This window comes from Odontomachus brunneus, unplaced genomic scaffold (assembly GCF_010583005.1).
Source record: "Odontomachus brunneus isolate Ranch 3 - 2012 unplaced genomic scaffold, Obru_v1 Obru_scaffold_261, whole genome shotgun sequence".
NCBI lineage: Eukaryota > Metazoa > Arthropoda > Insecta > Hymenoptera > Formicidae > Odontomachus > Odontomachus brunneus.
In genome coordinates this window covers 151,698-178,677 of record NW_022639711.1, presented here as the reverse complement: position 1 = coordinate 178,677, position 26,980 = coordinate 151,698, and the positions used below count along the sequence as shown (strand labels likewise).

The following is a 26,980-nucleotide window of genomic DNA, read 5'->3' as shown; positions in this document are numbered from 1 at the left end:
CTTGGCGCACGCCGTTCGGCGACCGAGGCGTAGTACCGCGCGCGGTCACTTTACGCGGCGCGCGCGTCACCAAAATAATAAGCAAGAAAGATTTACGATCGCGCGCGTCACCAAATAATAAGCAAGAAAGATCTACGGTCGCGCGCGACGAAATACTCTGATTACATCCAAAGGGAATCTCAAACAACTTAGCCGCGTACTCCGCATCTTAGCGCGTCGCTCCTCGATTTAAAATGAAATGGACAATAGTAATGGCGTCATGTCTACGAGAACAATCGGCGCGTTTGAAAAGGACAGAGTCCGCCAATCGCGAGGCGCCCCTGTCCGCCAATCAATAACTAGCATATTCGATAATCGAGATATCGATGCTTGTAAAATATTCCGTAGGTCTGGTGTTTGCACTTTTTGCACTTAGAACAAGACAGACGGATTTTCAGACGCTGGAAGAAGCAAGAGTGAGAAGATTGAGTGCGAAAAGTGCGAAACACAAACAAACCACGTATTTCTCTGTGAGGTGATTAAGTGATTAAATTAGGAAGATAATTTCATGCGCGATGCGTTTAGAAAACGTAGCTCGAAGCATTCGACGGGTGTCCTCGTTAATATGCGATTATTAATTAATATTGCGTTACGATCGATTTATATTTTGTTCGAATGACAGTATTAAGAGGATGGCCACAATTGCGCATCATTTCCTTTAACACGAACTCGTAAGAAACGAAGATTTCATTGAAGAGTTCAATGAAACTTTTCACAAGTTTACGCGAAGGGAAGAGATGGTCGATAGACGGGAGCTAACTTCAGGACGCGGAATATGGCAGGTATTTCGAATCTCCAAATCCCATCGAAATTTCTAATCAATAAAAAAAGACATTAAATCATAGCTCGCATAGAACCTTGAGATTCTCTAATCGGATGTTCTCAGCGGATTTGAAAGGAGAGGAAGAAAGTATCGAGGCGAAGGGTGTCGCCGCACAAATGCACGAGTTCTCGATGCATAATTCTCTTCAATTTTTATTTCATACGTGGTATTCGTTAATTTTTAATACGTACATTACGTAGTGCGTTTAATAATTCGCCACACAGCGACTAGCCGTTAGAAGCGCCTCGATCGAGCGGTAGAAAATTGCGAAATGGCAGTTTTCGGTAACGGTCAGACGTCTCCACACGCGAGAAGAGATATATTTCCACGTTGTGTGTGACGCGTCGCCTCAACCCTTTCAGGCCTGTCTCACACAGATATAATCGTTACTGCTACAGATATTGAATTCATTAATCTATGAATGAGAACGATTTCGCTGCGGAGCTCACAGATCCCGACCATTCTTCAATTGCGCCGGCTACGAGCGGCTCGCAATTGACGGGAGCGGGTAGTTGAAAGACATAAATAATTAAAGGCGACAAAAGAGCGCAGGCCCGAAAGGGATCATCAGGCGCGGGGCCCGCTAATAATACTGTTCCGCGAGTAACGCATCGAGCGAGGCGCTTCGAGTCGCTGGATTTCGTAACGGCGGCCGTTGCTCCGCGCATTCCGACGAACACAATTAATCTGGGTGAGTAATACAATTCCGCAGTGACACGTCGCTTTGCAGATCCCTACGTGTGCGGCTACGATCGACGCGAAAGAATATTCCGTACGAACCGAAACGGAGGAAAGACGGCGGCGCGCCACTACGCGCGTGGTGTTCGGCGCGAATGTAACATCTAAAACTGTTCGAGGACGAGCTGTGCTACATCCCGCTACCAAGTTCTCTCCTCCCCCTTCCCCCTTCCTCTCTCATGTCTCTTAGACCTGTATTAATAGTTGTTACTTGAGGTTTGTCTCACGTGAGACACTCAGATTTTTATTCAGATCCGAGTTTTTTAGTTGAACTATATGTTATTTGTGACATTATATCACAATTCAACTAAAAAACTCTCATCTAACTCTGAACTCAGATCTGAATACTTCATTTGAAAGAAGTTTCCAGTAACGACTATTGATACGGGTCTTAATATTCAATGGGTGAACCGCTATCGTGATCGATTTTTCACCTCTCTCTGTGATGTCTTACAGTAAAATTTCCCCGAGAGATAAATAAAAACGATCTAAATAAATTTATATTGCATGAATGATAACGTAAACGCGAGAGGTGATCGTTCTTTCTTCTGCTTTTTCTCACGTAGACGATCAATTCCACTTTGCCCTTGACCATGTAGGTCTCAGTGGGGTACCTCGACAGAAAGCAATTCCTTTTTGGTCTCTTTCACTTCGTCGCGCGGGTACATGAAGACGCGTGAAGTGATACGTTCGATAAAAACAAACATAGAATACAGAAGCAACGATTTGTACACTTGCTTTGAATACGGTTTAGACGCTTTCCTCTCGGTGTGGTTTAGAACGCAGCCAAAAATGGTTCAATGATAAAATTGATTTTTGATTAATTTCCACAGAAGCTCTCGCATTTGACCATCAGTTGCGTTCCAAACTGCATCGAATGTTCAAGCTGTATCGAAACCAAACATATACTCGTTTGTACAACGATTTGTACACACTTTTTTTTAAATTAAGGCCGCATTAAATGATCACGATTGCGGGGCACTATTTAAGAACTTGTGTGAATGATATGATAGCAGCCGAAATGATAGTATACGAGACATCCGACGTCATAATTGCAACGGATTCAGAAAAAATATGTTTTTATTATACTGTTATCTCTCTATCAGATAAAAGTATAACAAAGAGCTATTATTTACACCGTTTACTGTCATTCGACTTCTGTCACAACAACTGATTATGCATTGAGAAGAAATATTTGAAAACTTATTTGTGAAATATAAAATCTATTTCTGTGTGAAGTAAAGTTTATTTCTGTGAAATAAATTTGATTTCTGTATAAATAAACTATATATCTCACAAATAAACTTTTACAAGGAAATCCTCAGTACACATTGAGAAATAATACTTAAAAATTTACTTGCGAGATATAAGATTTATTTCTGTAAATAAAACTTTCAAGTATTTTTTTCTCAGTGTGCAAGTCCGTGAAGATTTGATGCGCTCCTAACTTTATTGGGGAAGACGTGTGCAAATCGTTGCGCAAACAAGTATACAAAGAATAACGAAAATTATCGCAAACACGTTATAACGAATCATATTTTTGCTTATGTACTTTTATAAAGTACCGCCTTTCGAATTGGTAACCGAAACTAAAACCTATAAAAAAAAACATAAATTTCCTACACACATCATATACACATTTTGTTGCGAAGATGGGTGTCGTTCTAACGAAAGGGATATCTCGACAAGTGTAAAATAAAATATTTCTCCATCTCGATACGCTCATGCGGAGCGCGACGTTTGATTTCTGCTTTTACTTCGCGGACGAAGTTATATTCGAGTAAAATTCGTCCTCGAACGTAAGTGAGAAAACACATATATCTTTGGCACAATAAATATGAACATTACAGTTATCCGTGTCGGCCGATACCGTATCGACCTTTCTGCGCTCTCCTACCTCACATCTTACCTCACTTCACTTCACCACAACTCGTCTCATTTCTCCTCTCTTGACCACGGCACTTGAGATCCTTCGGGTTCCTCCTCCACGCTGATACGAGAAATCGGTCGAAATGAAAAAGGAGACAAGCATCGTAATGATACAATAGACAATTACAATTAATGATATTAGACTTAGCATCTAATGGGGTCATCCGCATCAATCGCGCGCAAATTAATAGTCAACATTTCAGCTATTCACGGGAATTCCAAGAATTCCACTAATGAAGAACGAAATACGGGATCCTATCTTAACTGGCCTAGGAAAAACTAGGAAAACCATCTGGCCAATTTGTGCCGTTGGTAGCCGAAGAAAGTTGAATGCAAAGGATCGAGGGTTGCGTTGCAGCAGCGTTCGCGGAAGTACATCTATACATGAGTCGTAAGATAAGAATATAATCAATCTGTGAAGTTTAATCTTTAATCTGAGTAATCTTTTTTTCTTCGATGCATCCCTAGCATCAAAACTGATCAACTTCCTCCCGTTTCATTTAAATTTAATAATCAACGTCAATCAATTTCAAGTAAAATATACGCAATTTAATCGTTTGTATATATACCATCAGAGTTGAGACAAATTTCAGTCTTTAAATTTCTTTCCCAAAAAATTCTATTTGTCAGGACTGATAGTTCATGTTTCATTCTTGTTTCGGGATCTTCCAAAAATATTTGCTTTTTTCTCGACTAGATAAATTTACCATTTAATTTAATTATAATACCACGATGATATATATCGGAAGTTATCGCTGACTCTAGCGCCCGTCGATGCAACTCACCCCGAAAGTAAAGATCGCGAAATGCTTGATAAGTACCAGTTCGACACCTAGGCCTCAACTCGTATCGTCCTCCTAAACCACTCACTTGATGCCTGCTGGTAATCAGCCGCGGCTCTCACCGCCATCGTCGGCGGTTATCATCGTCGTCGTTACCGGCGGTGCGTTATCGTTCGCGTTCCTTAGCATCGCCGGTAGTATTCGAAACTCTATACCTAACTAGCTTACCGTCTCTGCACGTACAGATACCTACCTACCCTTTGATCTATTTCACACGATACTTCCTCTTTGGGGGATAAAATAAAGAGGATAAACAGGATCGCATGCGCGAATCACACAAGTAACGAGTATCGAACATCGGCCCTCGAGTACACGCGTCTTTCTCCTACATTTTCTATTCGTTTCTTAAGTTAGATATCCGTGCGCGTCAAGAGATGCACAGTTAAATGATGGAAGCAATGTAACTGGTCGATATAGTAAGTATCTCATATTATTGCGATACGAGCGACGGGAGAGATCGCATAATTCGTCGTCGAATTTTTCGATAATACTTGTAATCTGTACTATTTTTATCGCAATTATTTTAGCCGATGCAAAGTAAGCAGTCTTCATGATCACCATATTTTTCGGACCAATTATCGAGAAACTGAAAGAATTAAAAAGGTCGTTACAACTTCTGTTTTCGCGTCGCTTCGATTAAGTACGAGGAGTATCGCCGATAAGTAAGATGTACTCTCAAGGGTGCCGACAGTTCGATGCACGGAAGAAAAACTCTTGAAGAAACGTCGAACGTTTCGAAACGAATCCGCTTACGTATGCTATTCTCGTGCAAGGCGTGTAGACGTTCGATCAAGTGATCGAAATGATCGTGCGACAGGACACGTCTTTGGGATGCTCGTGTTTACAGGTTGCCAGCTTAGCCTAATAACTGAGCCTTAGCGACGCATGCATGCGAGATATTGAATCACGGATACACAGGACTACACTAATCGAAAGCTCGGATACCTTTTCTTTTTCCGTCAGCCCGACGAGAAGTTGAGCTCTTCGAGACTGCGTGTCTATCGAAATCTCTCGAAGAGTAACGGGTTAGTGATGTCCACTTATAACAAGTAAAAAAAAATTTCATGTCTTGAAAAAATCAACCATCTTTAGAAAACCAAAGTAAAAAATGCTCTTTACCGTATAAAAGACTGAAATAGAGAAAAAAGGACGAATATGATATCTGTTTCCAGGTTGGACGTTCGATTACATTATTTGATTTCTCCACAACAATTTGAGAGTAAGAATGGACACACAGCTCGACAAGCTCCGGCAGATTCTACTCCTAATCGTCTCCTAATTCCGCGTGTCCGTCTACCTGCGTTTACAAAATCCGCGTCCCGCGTTGGCGCGCGTTCTGGGACGCTGTCGAAGGACCAGAAGCCGCAAACTACGAGCAAAAATAAGCATCATCGTAGATCTGGTCTCGTTTCTCGATATAAAATTCGTTACATATCTAATTAAGTGTCATGGTTGACTGCAGTCTATCTCGTTACGTCGTTAGTGCGCGCGAATCCGCGACTCGCGCGTCGCTTTTGATAAGAAAGTCTCCAACCGCTCGGCTTCATCAATTAACACACGACGCGGGTTGCCTCGTGTCGCGTCGCGAAAGGGGATAATACAAAAGTACTGGATCTTGACGTTGCGAGCTTTCAGCGCGCTTAGCGCGCACGTTCGAATTCATGGTTCTACGGAGCCGCAAGGTGCCGCGCGAGGACGCGTCGCGACGACAGAGAGCGACTTATTGTCGGTTCGATGAAGAGCAATCACCTCGCAATCGAGACCAGCGACCCGCCCGCCGTATACTAAAGGACTATAATCCTAGAGCCAGCTTCGAAATATATCTCAGACAGACAACGTGCGGAAATCCGCAAAAGGTGCCTCTTGCTTTCTCCCTCGGACCTCCAGAAGACGTTCGGGCGACGCCCGGGTGTCCCTTGGACGTTCGTGATTTCAAATCGGCATTTCATATCGTTTGGCCGTCTGACAGATCCGTCAACGCGTCTCTCAGACATCGACGGGACAGCTCTAAGAACGTTGGACTTCTCGTTTCGTGTCTCGAGCACGTTCTCTCCTTTTGTTCCGCCTTCCTTTGCGTGCGAGTTCTCTGCGAATTCGCACTTCTTCTTTCTTTCTCTCCCTCCCTCCCTATCTCTTTCAGTCAATCTTGCGAAGAATTTAGATAGTCTGGCGCTAAGCAGGCACGTGGGTCGGCATGCTCGAGGACGTCTGCAGAGGCGAGCGTGTCTGGTGGAACCTCAGCAGCTCGGACACAGTGACGGCGACACGGACGACTCCGCGACCTCCCTCGAGAACGTCGCTGGCGCAGCACACGAGTTTCTGAAACAAATCAAGCAAAAGACGCGCGTGTGTTTAATTTTGCGCAGGGTGCAGTCTTGCAAAACGCGGTGAGAATTTAAGAAAAGGATATTTTATTATAAATGGCGATAGTATTACAATCGTTATGTTACCCATACAATCAACGTTACAGAGTAATACCTCAAAAGAGAAAAACAAGGTCGATGATATTGCTGTCGTCCGAGCGGCGAGACAACCAAAGAAGGCGATTTCGATTTCTCTTGTAATTGATGAAAATAAAAAGCAAAGAAGGATGCGATTATCATCTCATATTTATCGTCTCGCCACTGGGATTGTTATCTCGTATAATAAGCGTCAGGGATGGCGGAGTGTCATGTGTGTAACGTGTTCATAAATAAATATTGAAAGACACAAAAACGAGCAACACACTGCGAAGACTTGTAAATGCGGAGCGATCGATTTGTGCAAAGTTACGCGTTAACATCAGTTATTAAGCTGTTCAGCTCGATCGTTGAATGGCGAGATGCTTCGTGTCGAGTCGGGTCGAATAATTGCGTTCGTTGAAATTGGACAATGTTCAGCTGAATTCACCGAATTTCCTCTCAATTACCCGTAAGATCTTAATTAAAAATGCCTACCTATTGTATTCGATTGTCATTCCTGCGTTATTCATTGTGCGCTGTAACAGAACGCCTCTGATTAAAATCTGTAGGCGTATACCACAGCTGTTAGCTGATAACCGGATAGCACTGAACGATAATACTTCCCCGAAAGTCATCGTGTTGGTTTGTTAGGTCGATAATGCATTCACGTGCAAATTGTTCCAAGTCTCTTCCTCGAGATCAACAAGTTCGAGAAGCGATTAGGGAGAAGCGACTTGAGGGAGCGATTAGTGAATCAGCGGATGTGTTTAAGCGGTGTTTGATGCACTAATAGCTGTTCCAAACAATAAGTTCGTCGATACCTATTAGTATCCCGATTAAGACAGTGTTGCAGCTTTATTAAGCTCTATTCGCGCGTGACACTCAAAATCAGACCCGACTCGACAACCACGGCAGTATAAATACGTTGTATGTGCGCTTTTTATCAGATCAGTTGACGCTAAACGCTTCATTAAGCCACAAGGACTGTCTATTGGAACGAGTCGATCGTGCTAGGCTCGCCGATCCTGACCGCTTAGGCTACGCGTATCTATTTAGAAAGGAATTATTGTCTGAGCTCGGTGAGCAGGCACGATCGATCGTGCAGGACGAAGGCGGCGTTTCCGCCGCGGAATAAATATGCTGACATACCTAAAGCACGGACAAGAAGCTTCAGAAGCTTACGCGAAACAATAACGAACGAAACTAGACCAAGCACCAAGTGGATTTATCCAGCTAGCGAATAATTTAATTCTACGCCTACATATGTATAAAAACACGAGAATATAAACAAAAACAAAGAGATAAAGAGAAAGAGAGAAAGAGAGGAGGCAAAGAGAGAGAGAGAGAAAGAAAACGAAGAGAAACGCGGCAAAAGAATTAGCTTCAACGAGAATTATACATTTGTCTCCATATATATCTATCTCTATATATATCTGTATATAAGCTTTCTTCGTGTGTGTCTGTGTTTATATGTGCGCGCGTGTATGTGTATTCTTTACAGAAATTATACAACTATACAAGTTAACGCAACGGAATGATTTCGTATATACTTCCTTACCCAATCTCTTTCCTCCCTCCGCTCACTCATTGTGTCGTGGATATGCTTAGTGTGATGTAGCCTCTTGCGAAAGCGAAAGCTAATGGTAAAGATTCCAATGCGACGATCCACGAGATCGGTCCCCCATTTGTATCTTATAAAATACAAGTGTTTCCAGACGAGATCACTGTGCAAAGATTCCGTGTAAAGATTCTAATTACTAATTGCCTCACAGTAATCACTAATTGTGTCATTAACAGATTGTCATATCTGACCGATGCTCGCTCGACGACACAAATAAATGTGCTGAAACGCGCCAACAGTCTCGGGCGATCTCGCGGATCGTCATCGTGGATCGTCATGCTACGTACAGCCGGCAACACAAAGTACATCGGCGCGCTAAAAATTCGAATCCAGTCTTAAGTGGCACGGGCTCGGGCAGTTCGCGACACCTCGTCCACGAATTCTAGCGAGAATATATAATACTGACATAACGCGGCCGTCGCGTCCGCGGTGAATCGTTAGGCACTCGTCGCGATGATCGATGATGATTAAGCGTAATGGAATATCCGACTCGCCCCGTCACGTACGTGCGTTATTCCGTAATGGACGCGATGGACGATCCACTCGTTAGGCCGCAGTGCGGAAGCTATTAGCGGACGCCTAATCACGTTTAACATCCGGAACGCCCGGCGGTGTAACTTGTCCACCGGTGATGCGGTTTCGCTCGCAATCGAACCTTGCGATTCGGGCGGATTCTCTCAACATTTTCGCGCTCGTTTCAGCAAGGAATCTTTCTCCCTTTTTCCACGAAATTTGCGGTATCGATTTCGATGCTTCGCGTATCGTCGCCTCTACGCGCTATTGTACTAAATCAAAGAGGATCTGATATTTTTATATCTATGTTGAAAAAAACGTTTGCTTGCATTGAGCAAATTTCTGATGAGATATGAACGAACCAGAAGATTCCGATTGAAGTTGTCGAAATTCTGCTCAAGTCAACCAGAAGTCTTGATTTCACAAAACTCTGGTAACTTCAACTGCAATTTTCTGACTCGTTTATGTCTCACCGGAAATTCGATAAATCCAATCAAAGCTTCTTTTCCATGCGAGATCGGCAAAGAAGAGGTAAACTTCCCGGACTGAAGTTCAAGGTACAAAAGTAACGTGCGCGTGCCGTGAGGGTTCGCGAGATGCAAACACCGGGCGTTCTAAGCGTTAACAGCGAGGGAAGAGACGACTGCATTCTAAATTGACTAATGCTCGTTTCTACCAGCTTTGATTAATTTCACCGGTTGGTTATTCCAATGGAATTGATCAATCACATTTCTCGTTAGTCAGACTTGATAGATGCGACTGGTCAATTTCGTTGGAATAATCAGCCGGTTAAGTTAACCAAAGTTGGTAGAAATAGACATAAGCTGATGGATTAAGTAAACGGGTGCAACCGCGGGCAAATGGTTCGCTCGCGAATCGGACGCGAATGCAACACGCAGAAGCCACTATATACCGCGGTAGAAAATGCGTCGGAGGGGAAATGCAAGTGGAGGAAAGAGGAAACAACTCTGTGACTAGAGAACGGCTGGTTCGACTTACAACTAACGATGCTATTTTACCGTAGACTAGAAAAAGTGCAAGACACTCGACGACTGCGAAACGAAAACGCGAGTAACGGCCGTGGAGATGACGCGGCGAATCCCGCAGAAGAAAGCACACGTCTCTCATCGGCAAGATCGAGCAGGGACCGAGTCCGAGTAAGTCGTGAAAAATCATGGAAGATACGGGACTCGCCTAGCTTGCATCCCCTTAGAAAAGATACACTGGCATACACTGGCATATGTAATCATTAATACGATGTGTAGCGACGCGTGTCGACTCTCGCAACGATACGCTCTCGTCGTATATAAATATATGTTACGCTTACGATAGTCTCTCGCGAAGGGCGTCGCCCCCTGTTGCAGAAGGTGCGCTGTGACCCCCGCTTCGTACAAAATAGTCGTACAAGAACGAAATTCTACGTATCTCTTTTCGCTCGTTCTCTACAAAATTCCACTTGTGCGCCCTCGAGAGTGATTCGTGTCGTGACGAACGCGGACTGTTACACTTCACGCTAAGAAAGAAGCCTTTTCCGACCACGTGATGCCTGTCGGAGAAACGGGAAGAGACGGTGAGATTCCTCGAGAACACGCTGGGGGATATTTGGCACTACGTTCGGATAAGTACTGTGGCGATTAACATCGAAGAATCGCGTGTCTTTTTGTCCTTCCCTGGAAAGGACTGAAAGGCTACGTACGATCTGAGAGGTCCGTTGTTTGTACAAAAATGGTAAGGCTCTGAGATTAAAAATCAATTACAAAAGAACAAAGGACCTATAAGAGCCAAGAGCCCGTTGTTTGTGTACCGATTCTGTTCTATTTATAAAACGTCCGTGCCTCCCCCCTCTTTTTCCGACAGAGATCTTGTTTCACTTACAAATCTGCGGAGCGTTCTCTTAAACATTACGATATAAGTTATACGATCGTATATATATATATATATTATAGATGATATATACCCTCTCTACGTTCTTATTGTGTCTTTATGAAAATAAATTGGCAGGTAGCAGGCACCGTGTCTCTACCGTCGTGTAGCGTAGTTTGCGGTTACTTTGATCTCGAAGGTTCGCCTTGGTACCAATATTTTCTAGAGCTGTCTCTATTACTCGACAGAGTGAGAGATAATAAGTGTACCAGGGATCTCGAAATCTGGATGACTTATGCGAGTTAAAGTTTCGGGTCCTGTAATGTACTACAGACTTGCATACACACGCACGCATACACGCACGGACGCACACACACATATACACACAGACTCTTTGTTCATTCGTTACGATCAATTGGCGAGAGATTCGAGACAAAGGTGATCCTATGCTCGAAAATAAATCAAATATTGGGATCTGAGCAAAATGAGTGTCGAGATTAAAGTAACTCCAATCCAAGGTACGATATCCTAGACTACGATCGAATTGCTTGGCCGGTGAAGTAATCGGAGTAATGCTCTGTCACTTTGATCCTTCCCCTCCGCGAAACGAAAACGCTATTCCTTGCGCCGGATAAATCGACAACGAAGAAGACAGACAGATCGGTCGAAACTTATGAGATTACGAACGAGAGAAACGACGTAAACTTATGGACGAACAAATATATAATTATAATCGCGATACAACACTTTTACAACGATGAAAAACACCCTCGTTAAATCCCCTTACGTTACCAAAAAAAATAGAAGATCCTCCAACTAAAAGAGATTACCCCTAGCACCTTTGTTTCCATTTTCTTTTTCTCTTGTTGAATCCTGTAGTACTCGCAGGCTACCTATCACAGACCCACCAATCCTGAAAGAGCCGTAGGCGGTTCATTTGGTCGAATCTTAAAAAAATACTACCATCGAAGGCATCGAACAGCTAATCTCTTCCGTTCGCTCTTTCTTCTCTTCCTGAGGGACTACTTAACCGCGGACCCAAGGCGTATTAAAGACGCAGAGAATGATGTCGCAATACCGGCTAAAACTTCCGGCTGGAATTCTGAGGCTTTTCATCGTATATATAGAAGGCAATGGATTACTTTCCGAGAGTTCGGACAGCTAAGTGGGATGATTATACGACTTATATACGATTCTTCAACGAGTATTGCACACCAGCTCTCGATTTCGATCACCATTCTATCCTTTTCTTCCTTTACTTCTTTTTTTTTTTCTTATCAAAATATCAATTTCGCCGGCAAATCCAAGCCGACGACGAACATTAACTTGTTTGGCAAACAAGTGGCGACGAAAATTAACTAATTAATCAGTAAGGTACACGTTCACGGAGAGACAACCAAATGCGTGATATGCGAGCGCCTTCGGTTTTGATTGCGTTCTTTGATTTGTTTTTCCTTCCATTGCGTTAAACACCCCGGCGAGATCGGGGAAGAGAAACTAACGCGAAATTAAAGGTTTCGCTCGAGAAGGTCGCGCTCTCGCGACGGACATTATCTCTTGGACATCGTCTCGTCGTCACTACCCGCGTGCACAACATCGCTGTGCACGCACTACTCGCGTCGTCGGTAAAGAAAGGAGGCCTTTCGTTCCGAAAAGTTAAACAAGCACGAACTTACGTAACACTTAACGATTCTCTACGTATAGCCGACTGAACGTCTCGTCAAGCTGCCTATCGACACTTAAGAACTATCCTCGAAAATTCTCCGCCCGCCACGGGATCTCCCGCCCGCGTGTCTCCGCCGCCGAGCGTGGGAACCCGCGAAACGGAGGTCGAAAAAAGCGAATAACCCTGTTAAAACTGCTGTCGTGATAAATCGATTCTTAAAAGAGAAAGAGGGATAAGTACTCTCCGCCTCGAAGTCGAGGACTACGCGGCGACTTCGTGCACACGGCCGAAGATATGTTCTAATATTTTTTAAAGTGCCTAGACGCGAGACGATGGCGACGAGCCGTCCGTTTGATTCGTACGCTCCGAAAGACACTTTAAAAAATCGCAGAGTGCTTCGACGTCGACGATACTCCATTGTCCAGCGCGCAAGAAGATAACGCGTGCGTTGAAGACGTGAGAATAGCGTATCGCCTATATATTAAACGTTCAAAGAAGTATTTCTTTTTTCTATCGTTTCTCTTGCAGATCCGTTGAATGTCACTCGGGGAATCCTCGACGTCGTAGGCGCGTCCTACTACCACGCGACACTTCGCTCGAACAAAAGTACAAGCAGAATTGAAAAGCAACCGAGCGTGCCGTTCTGCACGGGAAAGAAATTCTGTTGAATTAACCAAATTTATGATGAAATATGAATTAAATAGATTTCCGGTTGAGAAGTTACCAGAATTTTGTTCAAGTTAACGAGATTCTGATTAACAAATAAGATTTCCAGCTAACTTGTAACTGTTTCAAAAGAATCTTGTCAACTCAAACAGGTAACTTCAATCGAAATTCTGATTCGTTCATCCGGTTAAATCAACCAAATTTCCTTTTCCGTGTACTTAATCGACAAAGAAACAAACGGCGAAAGTGTCGCGTGCTCTTGCGAACAGGACGACGATTCTCAGAGTCGTCATCGGAAAGGGTCACCGCCGCGATGTTTCGCGCCAGGCAAAAGATATCACGAAAAGATCCTGCGAAAGGAGACTCCGAGAATCGCCACCGCATTCCGAGATGACATCTCGTGTTTTCCGTTCCGGCGCTCTTTTCCTCCGTTCGTGTCAGTAGCTCGCCGCTCCACCATATTCTTTTCTCTCATGCCCTGTCGCTCATCCCGTCCTCCTGATCGTTTCTAGTCGGGGATCGGGAAGAGATAGAGCAGTACCAGGGTGGATAGGAATGTTGCAAAAAGCATTGCGGACAGAACGCGGTCCTGAATCGTACGGGGTGAAGCTGCGGCCGGTTCTTCGGTACCACTCTCCCCCTCATCGCGAACAAGGAGAAGAGCGGTGACGAGACGCGCCAGATCCTCGAGCCCGTACGTGTCCATGTAACCCACGTCCATGATTGAGTCCGCGTCCAATAACACCTCCTGCAACACCAACAACGATACTACTCAGTCCCAGTTTCTACGTTTTACCGCACTGCGAGATATCACTTTACTTAAACGCATATTTCTCTTCGAGGAAGACCCTATTTTTTTCGTACCAATGAGAACAAAGCGTTCCTCGGGGAATAGCCACCCTGCCACATCCCTATCACCGTGTCGCGCAAGAGGAAGTCGCTCGCCACCGAGAAAGAACTTATGATAGAGCCCTTTTTCAATTTTTTTTCAAGTATTTCAAGATTAATTTGCAAATGATTTTACAATTTATCCTTTGTACCAAAAGTTCCCTCTTTGGAGCGAACGAAGGATATGAAAAGGAAGAGCGTGGGTAAGGATAATGTTACATATTATTTCGTACAACGATTGGTGAAAATTATTCGGATATCGTTTATACAGCTCAGGAATTAGTTAGTCCGTGGATGTTAATCAATGAAATGATCGGATATGACGGCAGGAAGGGCGAGACAAGGTACAGACTGTTCCCCGAAGAAGCGACACAAAAGCGAACTGGATTCTAGGCGCATGCAACTAAAGCTTCTTCGCATACTCGGCTAATTTTCTTCTCCCGTTTTCCTTCCCCTCGTCTTATATTCGCAATCATATACGCCCGTCTTCGTATCTCATGTTCTTTCAACAACGATTCACGCTCGATCGAGAGATCGGCTCAAAATCAAATCGGGGACTGACTAGTATAGAGTAGTTGCTGGAAGTGTCATCGAGAAATAGCGGCTAGATCGCCGAAGCGTTAGTCACGACGTACACAGATGTTGAGTTACGAATAATGTACGACAAATTTTTGTCCTGCTTGACCGTTCACCAAGCAGGTTCGGGAAGTCCGGTCTCAGCGAGACGACGGAAGCGTTCTCAATCCGTGCTTCGTGAAGAGTGAGTTTTCGTTCACAGAGCCTCTTGTCCATTTCTACACTCGACTCTTGACGAAGCACACACCGCGCTCAGACAGACAGCGTGAGATTCAGATTTCACATTGCCATAATACGCTCGCCACATCGCCATTCGTTAAGAAAGTTCCCGTCGGATCGATTCATTTCGACTTTGGAAGCATCAACGTGTTTTCGACGATGTCGCACGCTACGGATGACAGAATGTCTCATGCATAGTGTGTGTGTGTACGTATAGTATGTACCCTATGAGCGAAAGAGAAGCACAAATTTCCTTGAAACTAATTAACGAGTTTGACGACGTCTTACCTCATCGACGCCGATCTTCCGGCACGCCTCGATAAAGTTGTCGACGTTACGCCTGCATCGCGCCATAGTCAGCTTAGGCTGCAAAAGAACACGTCGACGCGTCAGTATACCGTGACCCCGCGACCTCGTCGCTGAGAGATACACTACGAAAGTGGAAGAGCGAATCGCTCCTCTGTAAAGACACTCACTACAGCGGGAGAAGGAACATGTATACTGGCGACCGATCTTGGTCTTACGTGGTTGGCCAAGTGACAGAGTACCACGCCGTCCGTTAACGCCGGCGCGATGTCCTCCGGCAGTGCCATCTTCAATCTCGTTTCTATGTGCTGAAAGAGACGAACGTGATGAACTTTCAACTTTCGGTACGAAAGCTCGCGGCTTACCGCTTGTCGTTCCGTCAGTACTCACATTTCTCAACTGTTCGATGAGATCAGCTTCTTCTTTGGCACGTTCAAATTCTCTCCTCATGGTGAAGGAATACTTCTCGGGCAGATTACTGTTCCACGTGACGGATCGTGGCGACTTCGGACTGCCGCCGTTCCGGCTCGGACTCTTGTTGCCTGGCAAAAGTATACACACTATGAATATATTGTGCAATCGAGTCTTCTTTCTCCATGTAGAATGTATAAGAGAAGCTTTCCGTGGAACGGAGAGGTTCTCTTATACATTGACTGTAAGTTCGTTCGCTCAGAAACGAATTCATGTTATACGTCGGCATTGGTGCGTCCGAGAGAATATTGCCTCGATATAAATTTAACCCTAACTTCATTAAGAAAATGGAACGCAGCAGGGAAGACATGTTGGAAGAGCTCACGATGTTCTTTATAATACGTAGTATAAAAATAACTACTTTTTTATTAAATAAGAAAACAACAAAAAATGTCTCTCCGAGAACTTGTACGCTTCAACAGCAATATTCTTTCGAGACGCGACCCAATTGCGCATTCGATTTTACTCGTTCCGGACGAGTGTTACCTTCCACGTAACCAACAGCGGTCTTCACAAGCCTGGGCGCGTGCGCTGGGCTCGCGTTCGCCGACAGGATGCTGCTGGAGGTTTTGATGGGCGAGCTGGGCTTCTTGTACGGTTGGTCGAGGTATTTCCCGTTCTTGTTGTTGTATTCGCTGTTACTGCCGTTGATGATCGGCGTGTTCTGGTAGTTGATCCGCGACGGCGTGACCTTCTGCACCGGCCTCTTCAGCGCGTTCTCCTCGTTGAAGATTTGCTTGCCGGTGAGAGCAATCCCCTCCTTGTTGCTCGAATCGGTCTCGTTGTTCTGCGACTCGTTACCCGGCGGTGTCACCTGCTCACGAGGTCTGTACACACTCGGGCCTTCGTTGGCCCTCTGCTGCTTCAGAGCCTCCTTGTACTCCCTAAGAATCCATTCGAAAGAATTTGTAATTTTCAAGTATACGATAACATGACGTGACGATAACATGATGTGACGATTCTCAAGAATGTATTTCATGGTCTTTGCGGGTATGGATGAGTAAAGCAACTATGACATGTATCTTCAAATATGACTATTTGTGCAAAATACCGAAAGTGCTAAGAAATATAAAATATAAAACATAAAATTATTGATGCAATAATTTTCTTCCTTTGTCAAATGTAGGATTTTCGCGTACCGATATCTTGATCCGTTAACTTTCCAATTTTCTTAGGATAAAAGTCAAAAGTCCTGATCGTCAGAGATCTGACAATCTGATCATCTAAAGAATTCTTTCTTAAAATGCGACTAGATCTCATTCTCATCTCACTGTTAATGTTAGTTTTTCAAGAAAACGGTTATTCACATCGCAATTCCTACGTCTCTATGTATAAATAACGTACGTTTTCTTAAATTGCGAAACTATAATCGTCTCGAGAATCCAATCGCTTGAACTCTAAAGACGATTGACGCGGCACTATTCATCAGCGTATATCGCTCACGACTCCTGACGCGTAATTATCGCTGTGACCCTGCCGGAGCGTGTCCGTCGGAGCAGTCAGGTGCGGTTTGGATGAACAAACAACGTGGGTAACGCAAACGCGACAAGAGACAAACTCAGAGAGACGAGGACGAGGATTTCCGTCGGTTACAGGGCACAAAGCGGAGTTACCTGTACGTCTGTATGTGATTCAACGGCCTCTTATCGTCTCCGTTCACCAGCGTGGCGAGATTCGTCGGGGGTGTCTGAAGTGGGTGTACCGTTTGCGCGGACGCTATCTGCTGCGACTGATTCAGATGCGTGGAGTCCAGATGGCTGTAAAAAAAGGATTGCTAGCCACGATAATGCACATGCACGCATGCAAGTGTACGTATTATGTATGGATGTATGTATGTAGGTATGCATGTGTGTATATATGTGTGAACCATCGCGTGTGGGTGATAATCCGTATCACAATATCAATGGAAAACATCGAGGGGACGCGTTCGTTCGTTCGTTCATTCGTCCGTACGTTTATTTCGAGGGAAAGCGCACGACGGGATGGGGTGGTTGACCCACCGGCCCGTCGTAGGCGAGAGAGGCTTCGTCACTCACCCCGGTGGCGTAATCGATGTGTGATGAAGGGCAGAGATCATCGGTCTTCTGATATCCGCTCCGTTCTCCGAGGCACTCCTCTCCAGTCTCCTCTTTTCCAGCTGATCGTGCAGTATCATCGCCTGCAAAAGATTTTGCGTGAGGTCGTAAACTTCAATCTTTAACATTTTTATAAGATATCTCAAGAAAATTATCTAATCTTAAATACTAATTTTCAATTTCAAATTGAATTACTTGTAATTTAGTCCCGTTTATGTTTAAAAATTTAGAAATTGCAGCTAAAATAATAACGCGCTCGATATATTCCCAAGTCGTAAGAATAATATTTTGTTATTTTTGTATTACATGAAGTTTGATTTTCCAAATAAAAAAAATTCTTGTCGATGAAAGATCGGCTTCTGCAATTCTACAATGACAAGGATAGTAATCGCGGCGGATTCACTCGTCATACAGCTGTTAGTGCGCCAATGTCGATGCATCACGTATTCATAATTTGGAAACGTCGTTAACATGACGTTTTATTGGGTCAAGGCCTCAACGAGATTTGAGCGACAGCCAACGACGGTTCGCCGTGGCTCGACTTGAGATCTATTCGACAGCTAAATATAGCGCCCATGTCATCCTTTAGATTCTGTGGTATGCTTTAATGTTTGGCTTGTTTGCTCGAGCTCTTGAAATCGCTAAATCGCGCGAGAAACGCGCGAGAAACTCGACAATAGTTTTAAAAATTTATTCTCCCGGAAGTCTCCACGATCATTATTAATTCAATATTTATGTCTATACGCTATTTTCTCCAACTCTTTGTAGAAAGCTTCTCTATTCTAGACCACCTATCGAAACTTAAATCCCATAAACGCGCCGGCAATTAAAAGCACGGTAATTTTCATTTTCGAGATCTGTTTTAAATATCTATCTCTCTGTTCAATCTACTGTTAATTTAGCAGAGACTTTTAATCTCGCAAAAGCGGGAAATTTCTACATAGGATTCGTGATCAATAGGACAAATCGCGCATGCCAGTGAGAGGAAATTAAAAGGAAAGTAAGAGACTCGTTTCCGATACGATCGATCTCTTTCATTCCGCAGCTCTCATTTTCTCTCGTATCACGGAACGATCGGAATGTCAATTACTGACTTTTCCTCGGCGAAGTGTTATGTAACAACCCACCTTGCCCAGCTCATCCTCCAGAGACGTGTGCTCCCCGGGTGAAATCGTGCTGGGCGTCGACGTGCCGCTGCAGGATCCGTTCACGCCTACCTCGTGCGGCAGCGTTATCGAGAGCGGTGAGCAATCCTGCCGCCACAAGCCGCGAACCTCGCCGTCGTGCACCTGCGCGCAAAAGGATGGCCAACAGGAGGCATATATAGAACGGCGACTGACGGCTGCGTTTTGTGTATACCCCCAATCATTTTATTCATGCGCTTGTTCTCGTACAATCATGATTAATTCAGGCATCAAACGCGCGAGAACGCTCGTTCTTCACTATTCCGAGATAATGACATCTCTTTTCGTACAGTAATTTACAGAGGATTCGTACAAAAAGTGTACAAAAGGACACATCGCTCTCAGAACGATTTCAATCATAGGAGTGAAAACGAAGCGACTAAGAAGCTTCGTAGCAATATACAGCGTTCGTCCTCGAGAAGGACACTTAGCGGAAGCATACTTTATGTTTTCCATGCGAATCTACGCTTTCCCACTTTCCTCTACGTATTCCCTTTTACACACACCGACAATAAATATTTCAATTATACGTATATATAAGCAGAAGCACAAACGCTGCAATATCTTCCTTCTTTCATTTCCGATATCTTCCTCGTCAATAAGCAAAAGAGTCTTCTCCTCTCTCTTTTTGTCACATGGCTCAATACGTTAAATTTTCTCGAACTCCCCTCAGCGAATGAAAGAAGATGCAGCGGCGTTCGCGCTACGATTTATTCACGCACAACCCGCTATATCTACACTTCGGATTCGGATCAGAGGTCCGCGGACGACTCGGCGGCTGTCGGCTGGCCGAACAGCCTAGCATGGAGGTAGCTGCAGAGCAAGTATAAGAGATGGAGCGATAGCGGGAAGGCCAGGAGGGCGACGGCGAAACTAACCGCGCTGTGGATTTCTTGGGACCAACGTTTGTCGACACCGTCGCTGGTGCTATACCCGCTGTCGACGTTGTGACGTCGATGAGACCTCGTGTCCAACGTCGCGTGGCCCCTCGTGTCCAGGGGCGTCCGTCTGGCCCGACCGCCTCTGGCCCTTTCGTGCTTCGCTGCCTGCCTCTCCAAGTACTTGAAAATGTGCGTTCGCCCGCGAATGCATAGCTGAAATCATCGACGGAGAACTTAAGGCACGAACTGCGCTAACACTAATCGGAGCGATCGATATCGGCGCGTCGCGAGCACGCGTAGCTCCGCTTCGAGGAACCGATTTTCCGTCAACGAAACTCCTCGCCGAGCGGTGACAGGCCGTGTCACCGGCAACTTCGAAGCGTTCGATGAGGTAGAATAAGTGGCGAGTCGCTTTTTCTTGTCTCATGTACGCCCGCGTCCTTGTGCGGGTCTTGGGCAGTCCGTGAAGATTTCAATAAATTTTGTAATTAAAATAAAACTTTTTACATTTGATAATTGCGTGAAATCTCTTTGAAATCTAACAATAAAATAATTCTCATGATTAAAATAAAATATCAGTTAATAAATATTACTAAGGACAATAAGAGCCGAATAGCAGGTATTAAGCGCTTATGATTTACTTATAATCAAAAAATAATCAAAAAATAAATTAAGTTTTTATTCGAACGTTTCGATCATACTTAGTAATATTTATTAGTTTGTATTCTTTAGAGCTGTTGTAGTTTTGTTGTTTTAAGTTGAAAATATCAGTTAGTTACTGCAATTAATGTGGCATGTGCCACCCAAATAACGCAAATTCCAAAATATAACTGAAAATCAAAGGATCCCAGACAACATAATGTCTAAAATCGGGACATAAGACGTCTTAAGATCATCTTTAAGATGTTTTTCAGACGATTTACGTATAAATGTCTTTAAGGCGTCTTAAAGATTATCTTTAAGACGTCTTATGTCCCGATTTTGAGACATTATGTTGTCTGGGGATATTTCTTCTCTTCCATTGCGCGATATGTAAAGAATATTGTTTCACTATTCGACATTTCCACAAAGTAAAATCAATACCTGGACACTAACAGTGACATCTAATTCTGGACATTCTTATTGTTTCGATCTTTAAGTGCGAACATTTAAACTTTCAACCTAGAATATGTATAAATATAATACTTAGGATATGTATAAATATAATACTTAGGATATATATAAATATAATACGTGTGTATATATTTTATATTGAATATATAAGAGTCTATGTCCAGAGTTATAGATATAACAGTATTATTAGTGTCCCCAGGCATACTTGGTACTTATTTCTCGACAGCGGTAGAACGATATCGAACGTGTTGGAGCGGCGAGTTATCGATTCGTGGATTTAATAAAGTCCAAGTATAAAGTTACGAAGCGAAAGGCACCGATTTCGTAATCAGTTCCGTAGGACGTAGGAGGACTGCGCATAAAGGAAACGAGACGCCGTCGACGGATGAAGTAATACCGCGTGTACGGCTTATTAAAATTCGCCGGGCCAGTCAAGCGTAGGAGAGCGCGTATTAACGGGAAAAGGACGATGTCGAAGTTCTCAATTGCTGAAAATACTCACCGAGGCAGGCGGCGAGGTCAGCGGATTGTCGGACAACTTGAAATCCACCAAGCTCTTCATCTTCCTCATCTCGTTTGGAAGCACAGATATTCGATTGCCGCTAATATCCAGCTTTACGAGCCTCAGGTACGTCAGTTCTATGCAAAAATGCGACAATTTGATCGAGCATCTCTTGCTTCTGGCATCCTATCTTTCGTCCGCAAACGCTGATATTTATTTCGTTTGCGTGGAGTCTCGAGACTCGGAGTCAACTCGCTCAGACCACACAAAGTGACCGACTTTCTTAGAACTTATTTGCCTGAAATTACTTTTAAGCTGCACAAACAGGTTTTTCGCAAGAGAAAGACCCAAAACGACATCTCTCCACGCGGATCAATCGCGGTCGTTTCTTAATCGCGAACAAACACGCGGCGAGAGAGATCCCGCGTGATTGTGATATTTATCTACGCGTCTCGGTCGCATTAAAAAGGCCTACCTATAGGCAGGTGCACCAGCAAGTTGCTCCTCAGGTCTAGAGACCGGAGCTGCGCAAGGTCGCCCATTCGAGGTGGAAGGTTCGTGATTTCATTGCAACCTGCGTCCAGTTCTGCCAACGTCGTCATCCTGCCCAGCTCGTCCGGCAGAGATGCTAATCTGTTGTGCGCGACTAGCAAGATCTGAAGGGGTAGCCTGCATATCTCTCGAGGTAGCGACGTCAATTGGTTTCGACTGCGAATCAGAATGTTATCCCCTTTAGCGGATGGTCTCGTGTTTTCCGAAAATTTTCTCGTTTCTTTTAAACGAGCGACTGAATCAATTATCGTGCGGTAATGATGAAAGCATCGCGTAATGAATAACGACTTGCGCAATATTTTACAACATAATTTTGTCTTTTTTTTAAATCAATGTAAGCTCATTGAAATTTAAACTGGTAAACATATCCGTTGATAAACATTTCAGACATATAATCACTTGAAATTTTTTAATTTAGGTTTACAATTGTGGAAAAAATATTAGCTTGAATTAATCAAAATTCTATTACGAGTACGAACAGAAATTTCCGGTTGATGTTTATCAGAAATTTTGTTAACTTGTGCAGAATTCTGGTAATTTCAACCGGAATTTCTGATTCGTTTATATTTCACGAGAAATTTAGTAAGTCCAAACTTTTTTCCGTATGTTATACAAGATATGCATTCACTATAATTTTACCAGTTGCAATGCTCGGACAGAAAAAAGTTCTAGATGCAATTAATTAGTTTTTGAACGGCAATAAAATAAAACAATAAAAATTTTGGGAACGTTCTTTTCTCGTAAAAAAGGTCCCTTCATTTTTTTTAAATGAAATCTCTCATATCCCTTTTTATTCATAATATAAAAAGAATCCAAGCAAACTCAATAGTAACTCAGAACGTTCCTTTAACATAGTAAAGCGTTATCGACGCTATTACGCGTGTGATATACCACAAATGACGTAGATTGACGTAGATATTACATCGCACACAGACCAGTATATAAAACGTGTGTACTAACCTAAGATCGAGGTAGTTGAGGGATTGGAGCATAACGACGGTGTCCGGGATTATTCTTATGGCATTATGGTAGAGGTGCAGCTTCTCGAGGAATGGAAATTCGGTGACTTCCTCCGGTAACTCACTGAAACGATTCTTCGAGAGATCTGCAACAGAAGGAACAGATATTCATCTTTACAACGTGCTAAAGAACAAAGTGGTGCGACGACGACAGTTATTTCCGTTAAAAGAAGGAAAGGAGAGCAGAGAATAGCTTCGAGTGACGTCGCGTTTAGTTTCTACGGGAAACTGGAACGATCGTCATAAATGCAAACACACACACCCTCTCCTCATACTCAACACTCGAGGCCGAAACAGGCCACGCGTTGCTAAAAGGTAACTCGCAATTAAGAGCTGCTGTCGTCGCTCGACATCAAAGTTCTGTATTCTCGTTAGAATAGTCGGCCGCGTTCAAAAGCGTAGCAAAAGCGATAAAAGCGCGGCTCTCCGCTACGTTTGGCCGATAAAACTCGTTAAAGGAGCGGCGCTATCGAACTGTCTTAATAAGGTACCGATATGTCTCCCATGGCAACAGCTGTGCTGCCTCGGTTAGGGTGGTCTTAGGGTGCCCGCTGGGGGTTGTTATGAATGGGGTGCGACGGCCACGTGCGCGCACAGACTCAGGGCATAGGAAAAGGACAAGGGTAGCTCAGCTGCTCCCGGCTTCGAAGCTTCTCTTGCTGATCAATAACAGTCGGTACCGCGAAAGTCTTGCGAACGTGCTCGCGAAAAGAATATCCGACGATTACGGAATAGTCCTTGCGTTCTCTGCATGCGAATAAAATGTTTAACAGACTGTATAAAAATTTCTCAAGTGTAACATTGGACGTAGTGTGATTACATACGATGCCGCATACGTTTCATTCGAATTGCGGATTTTGGATAACAGCGAAATACATTTTTTCTTTGGGAAATATTCGATTCAAGCATGAAGATTTTGATAACATTGAGATTATGAACTTTCAAGCATTAAGATTTTGATAGCATTGAGATTATGAACTTTAATCTCTTCTTACATCGATTTTAGTCATTCCTCTGGGTACATTTTGGATACCTGTGATAGAGAGAAGGTTGGGTCTCTGAGAGACACTCTACGCGTATATTTAAAGTTTAAATGCCTTAGAGTGTAAGACGATAAAAGATTTTCAGAGTTTCGTAAAGCTAATCCCGATTTTATTAAATACGAAACCCTGACAAAGCAATTGCCGACGATATAACAACAGACGTCTCGTGAAAGATATCTAATGTAATCCTTCGTTTGCCTTCCACGCAGCTTTGAATCATCACCGGGAGGGATGACGTGGAGAAGCAGATTAAATCACGGAAATTTTCCGAATGTACCCCAATCTACAGGAAGAAAATTAGATTCCGACGGATCCGTGGATGCTGATCTACGGAAATTGACAATCGTTGCGTCAACAGGATACGCGATTTCCTCGAGAGGAATCGAGAGCAAAGTCTGCTCGAGCGAGGATGGTTATTCCATGTTTCCTCCCAAGTTGCTCGATGATATTAAACCAATTAAACGACTCGCGTAGCGATTTGAAGGGGAAAAAGTCTCAACCTGGGGCATAATCTAACATTGGTTTTATATATTGGCAATTTGTTCCCGAGTTCTAATTACTACAGCTAGTTCAATCGGTCAACAGTACGACTCACAACTGTAGATCATCGTGGCGTAAGACACGATTCGTCTTCATTTGTCGGAGATCGTGGCAATTTGCGCGACTGTAGCCCGAGGGCGTGCCTTGATGAGCATAACTTTGTTAATCGATCTCATTTCCTACATTCTTCGGCGAACCAAGCGTATTGAAACGGGAACGTCTCGACGTGGATGGAAGCCGAGGTACGGGTAGGGTGGATGCTCACGCTATCTTCGCTAGAGCCGAGATATTTTGTTATAGTCACAGGTCAATGTTTTAGCCCTCTGGTATAGCACCAGGGAGCACTGCATGCTCAATTTGAATCTTTGAATCTCTTCCTCAAAAGCTTCTTGTTATTTGTGAAGATTGAGATTTCATGATTTTTACTCTTTCTTAGAGATATTCAAAAGAAGAAGCGGGAAATTTGTCTATCTTTCAAAATTACAAATAAATCGATGCTTTAATTGAATTAACCAATTTAACTATCCAAATGGTAAACTGAGAATCAGTGAAAAGTATGACGAAACGAAATAAAACTGAACATAGATACTCCAAGAGTGACACGCTTTCACTTATTCTTTCGTTGCTCATCTATTTTCGCCGCCGTGGAAGAACTTTCCTTGATTGTTACGAGTGATACTAACAGAGGAAAAATATTTCCGGAAAACTCTCGTCTGATAACGCAAAAGCGGTACTTGGCACTACACGACGATGAAAAAGTCGAAGTATCGATACTCTGTTTCGACCCAAGCAACCTCAGTGTCGTGGAATCGTTGGTCGATCGGGGTAGTGGTGGCACTATGGCGTCGGTTCGTTCAATCAAGAAGACGAAGTTGGAACCCCTTACCGACCTCTTGAGAATAACTCCCACGCGATATTGGACTCCCACATGGCGGCCTGTCGGGAGTCTCTTTGTGCAAAGTGGCAAAATTCTGCGGCGTCACGTCGCAGACTGGCATATTGCGGCGGTGCTCCATTGTGATACCCGTGATACCGCGATGATATATCGCGCGCTACAATTCATGGGTTCAAAGGCGTGTGCTCCCGATGGGGAAAGGCTGCTTCTTCTTCTCCGTTTGATCCCCCTTCGCGGGAGAAAACAAAATCGTATCGGTGAAAGCACGAGGAGAGCCAGACCGAGCTAAGCCAAGGCAAGGCAAGTCAAGGCGTCGCGTCGTGACTCTAGTCTCTGAATAGACGTTCATTAGAGCACAGAAAATCGGCAGAAAAATACGTTTCCCCATTGTCGACGAGCACCGCCGTTACTTTGTACCCGATGCGGATCCAAGCGATTAGCTTATCGTCTATGCGTTTTCACCGTTGATTAAACCGTAAGGTAAAAGTACAAATGTCTGGACATATCTAATCTTGAAGATTTTTACTGTGTTAGTCTTTAAATACAAGTATTTAAATTTATTAGAATATATATAATATTCCATATATATATATATATATATATATATATATATATATATATATATATATATATATATATATATTCATTTTTTTTATATTAAATGTTTAAGTGGTCGTATTTAAAGACCAGCACAATAATAATGTTCAAGATTAGGTACGTGTCCAGGTATTTTTACCTCAAATATAGCATAATGAACATTACTCTAAGTGCAAAATCGCGCGTTCTATGAAAAAGGATGCTTGTGGCTCTTTTCGTTCGCTCCTTGCAAAATAAAAAAATATTTGTTCATCTCGAAAATCGCCTTTTTCTGCTGGTCTAGTTTGCGAAATATTTAGAATTTATTGATTTCTTCGTTCAACACCTATGCGCTGATACTTGATGATAACGCGGAGAGGTAAATACAATGCGACATCGGCGATGATATAACAGGCACAGGATCGACGTAGAAATAAACCGTAATACGAAGCCGACCGATCTAATTAACATAGCGGGTATACGGCTTTGAATTGCCACACTTCGCTTTTGTCTCCTCGTCTCGATTTTACGTCGGGAGATCTTATCTTCCCGCCGAGTTATATCGACCGGCTGTTCACGCCAGTTGCGAATTCACCCCCAAGTGATAAAAATCAGCGGAATCGCGCGTGCGACGACTATAAATATATCTGTACTTCCGCTTCTAACGGACCAACCGCTCGATACGCGCTGTATAGAAATCAGCGGTCAACACAGTCATGCCCTTCATGGTGGTGGTCTTCGTACACGGCGTTTTCAGACGGGGTCGACGCACCGGCAACATTTCAAGGACCAAGGTCGAGGTCCTGCTGCCGAGGATCGATACGCGCGATTTGCGTGACGCGCACACACACCGACTGATTATTTGCTGATAAAGGGCGTGGCGGTTTTGTCGCCCGGATAAACACGCGCGCGTCTATCTGTCGCCTTTACTATTTATCTAGCCGGATAGATTCGAGCCGTCTAGACTGGACGCATCAATGAACGATCAGCGGCTCTGCA

General features: G+C 43.8%; 1 protein-coding gene across 3 annotated transcripts in view; it reads right to left on the bottom strand.

Moving 5' to 3' along the window:
• Window positions 1–987: 987 nt before the first annotated feature.
• Window positions 988–26,980, bottom strand: part of LOC116852887 (leucine-rich repeat and calponin homology domain-containing protein) — a 63,407-nt gene continuing 37,414 nt past the window's right edge. For 2 of the 3 annotated variants that reach the window (XM_032833644.1, XM_032833646.1), the window contains exons 2-13: window positions 22,869–23,013; window positions 21,832–22,064; window positions 21,357–21,493; window positions 19,739–19,954; window positions 18,804–18,965; window positions 17,638–17,759; window positions 17,215–17,358; window positions 16,088–16,485; window positions 15,521–15,672; window positions 15,301–15,438; window positions 15,113–15,190; window positions 6,766–13,889 (exon numbers count right to left, since the gene is read on the bottom strand). In XM_032833644.1, coding sequence (XP_032689535.1) covers window positions 13,650–13,889; window positions 15,113–15,190; window positions 15,301–15,438; window positions 15,521–15,672; window positions 16,088–16,485; window positions 17,215–17,358; window positions 17,638–17,759; window positions 18,804–18,965; window positions 19,739–19,954; window positions 21,357–21,493; window positions 21,832–22,064; window positions 22,869–23,013 — 2,165 coding nt within the window. In that variant the 3' untranslated portion in view covers window positions 6,766–13,649. Of the gene's footprint in view, window positions 6,691–6,765; window positions 13,890–15,112; window positions 15,191–15,300; window positions 15,439–15,520; window positions 15,673–16,087; window positions 16,486–17,214; window positions 17,359–17,637; window positions 17,760–18,803; window positions 18,966–19,738; window positions 19,955–21,356; window positions 21,494–21,831; window positions 22,065–22,868; window positions 23,014–26,980 lie in introns of those variants that run through there. The other variant, XM_032833645.1, reaches the window with a different exon arrangement.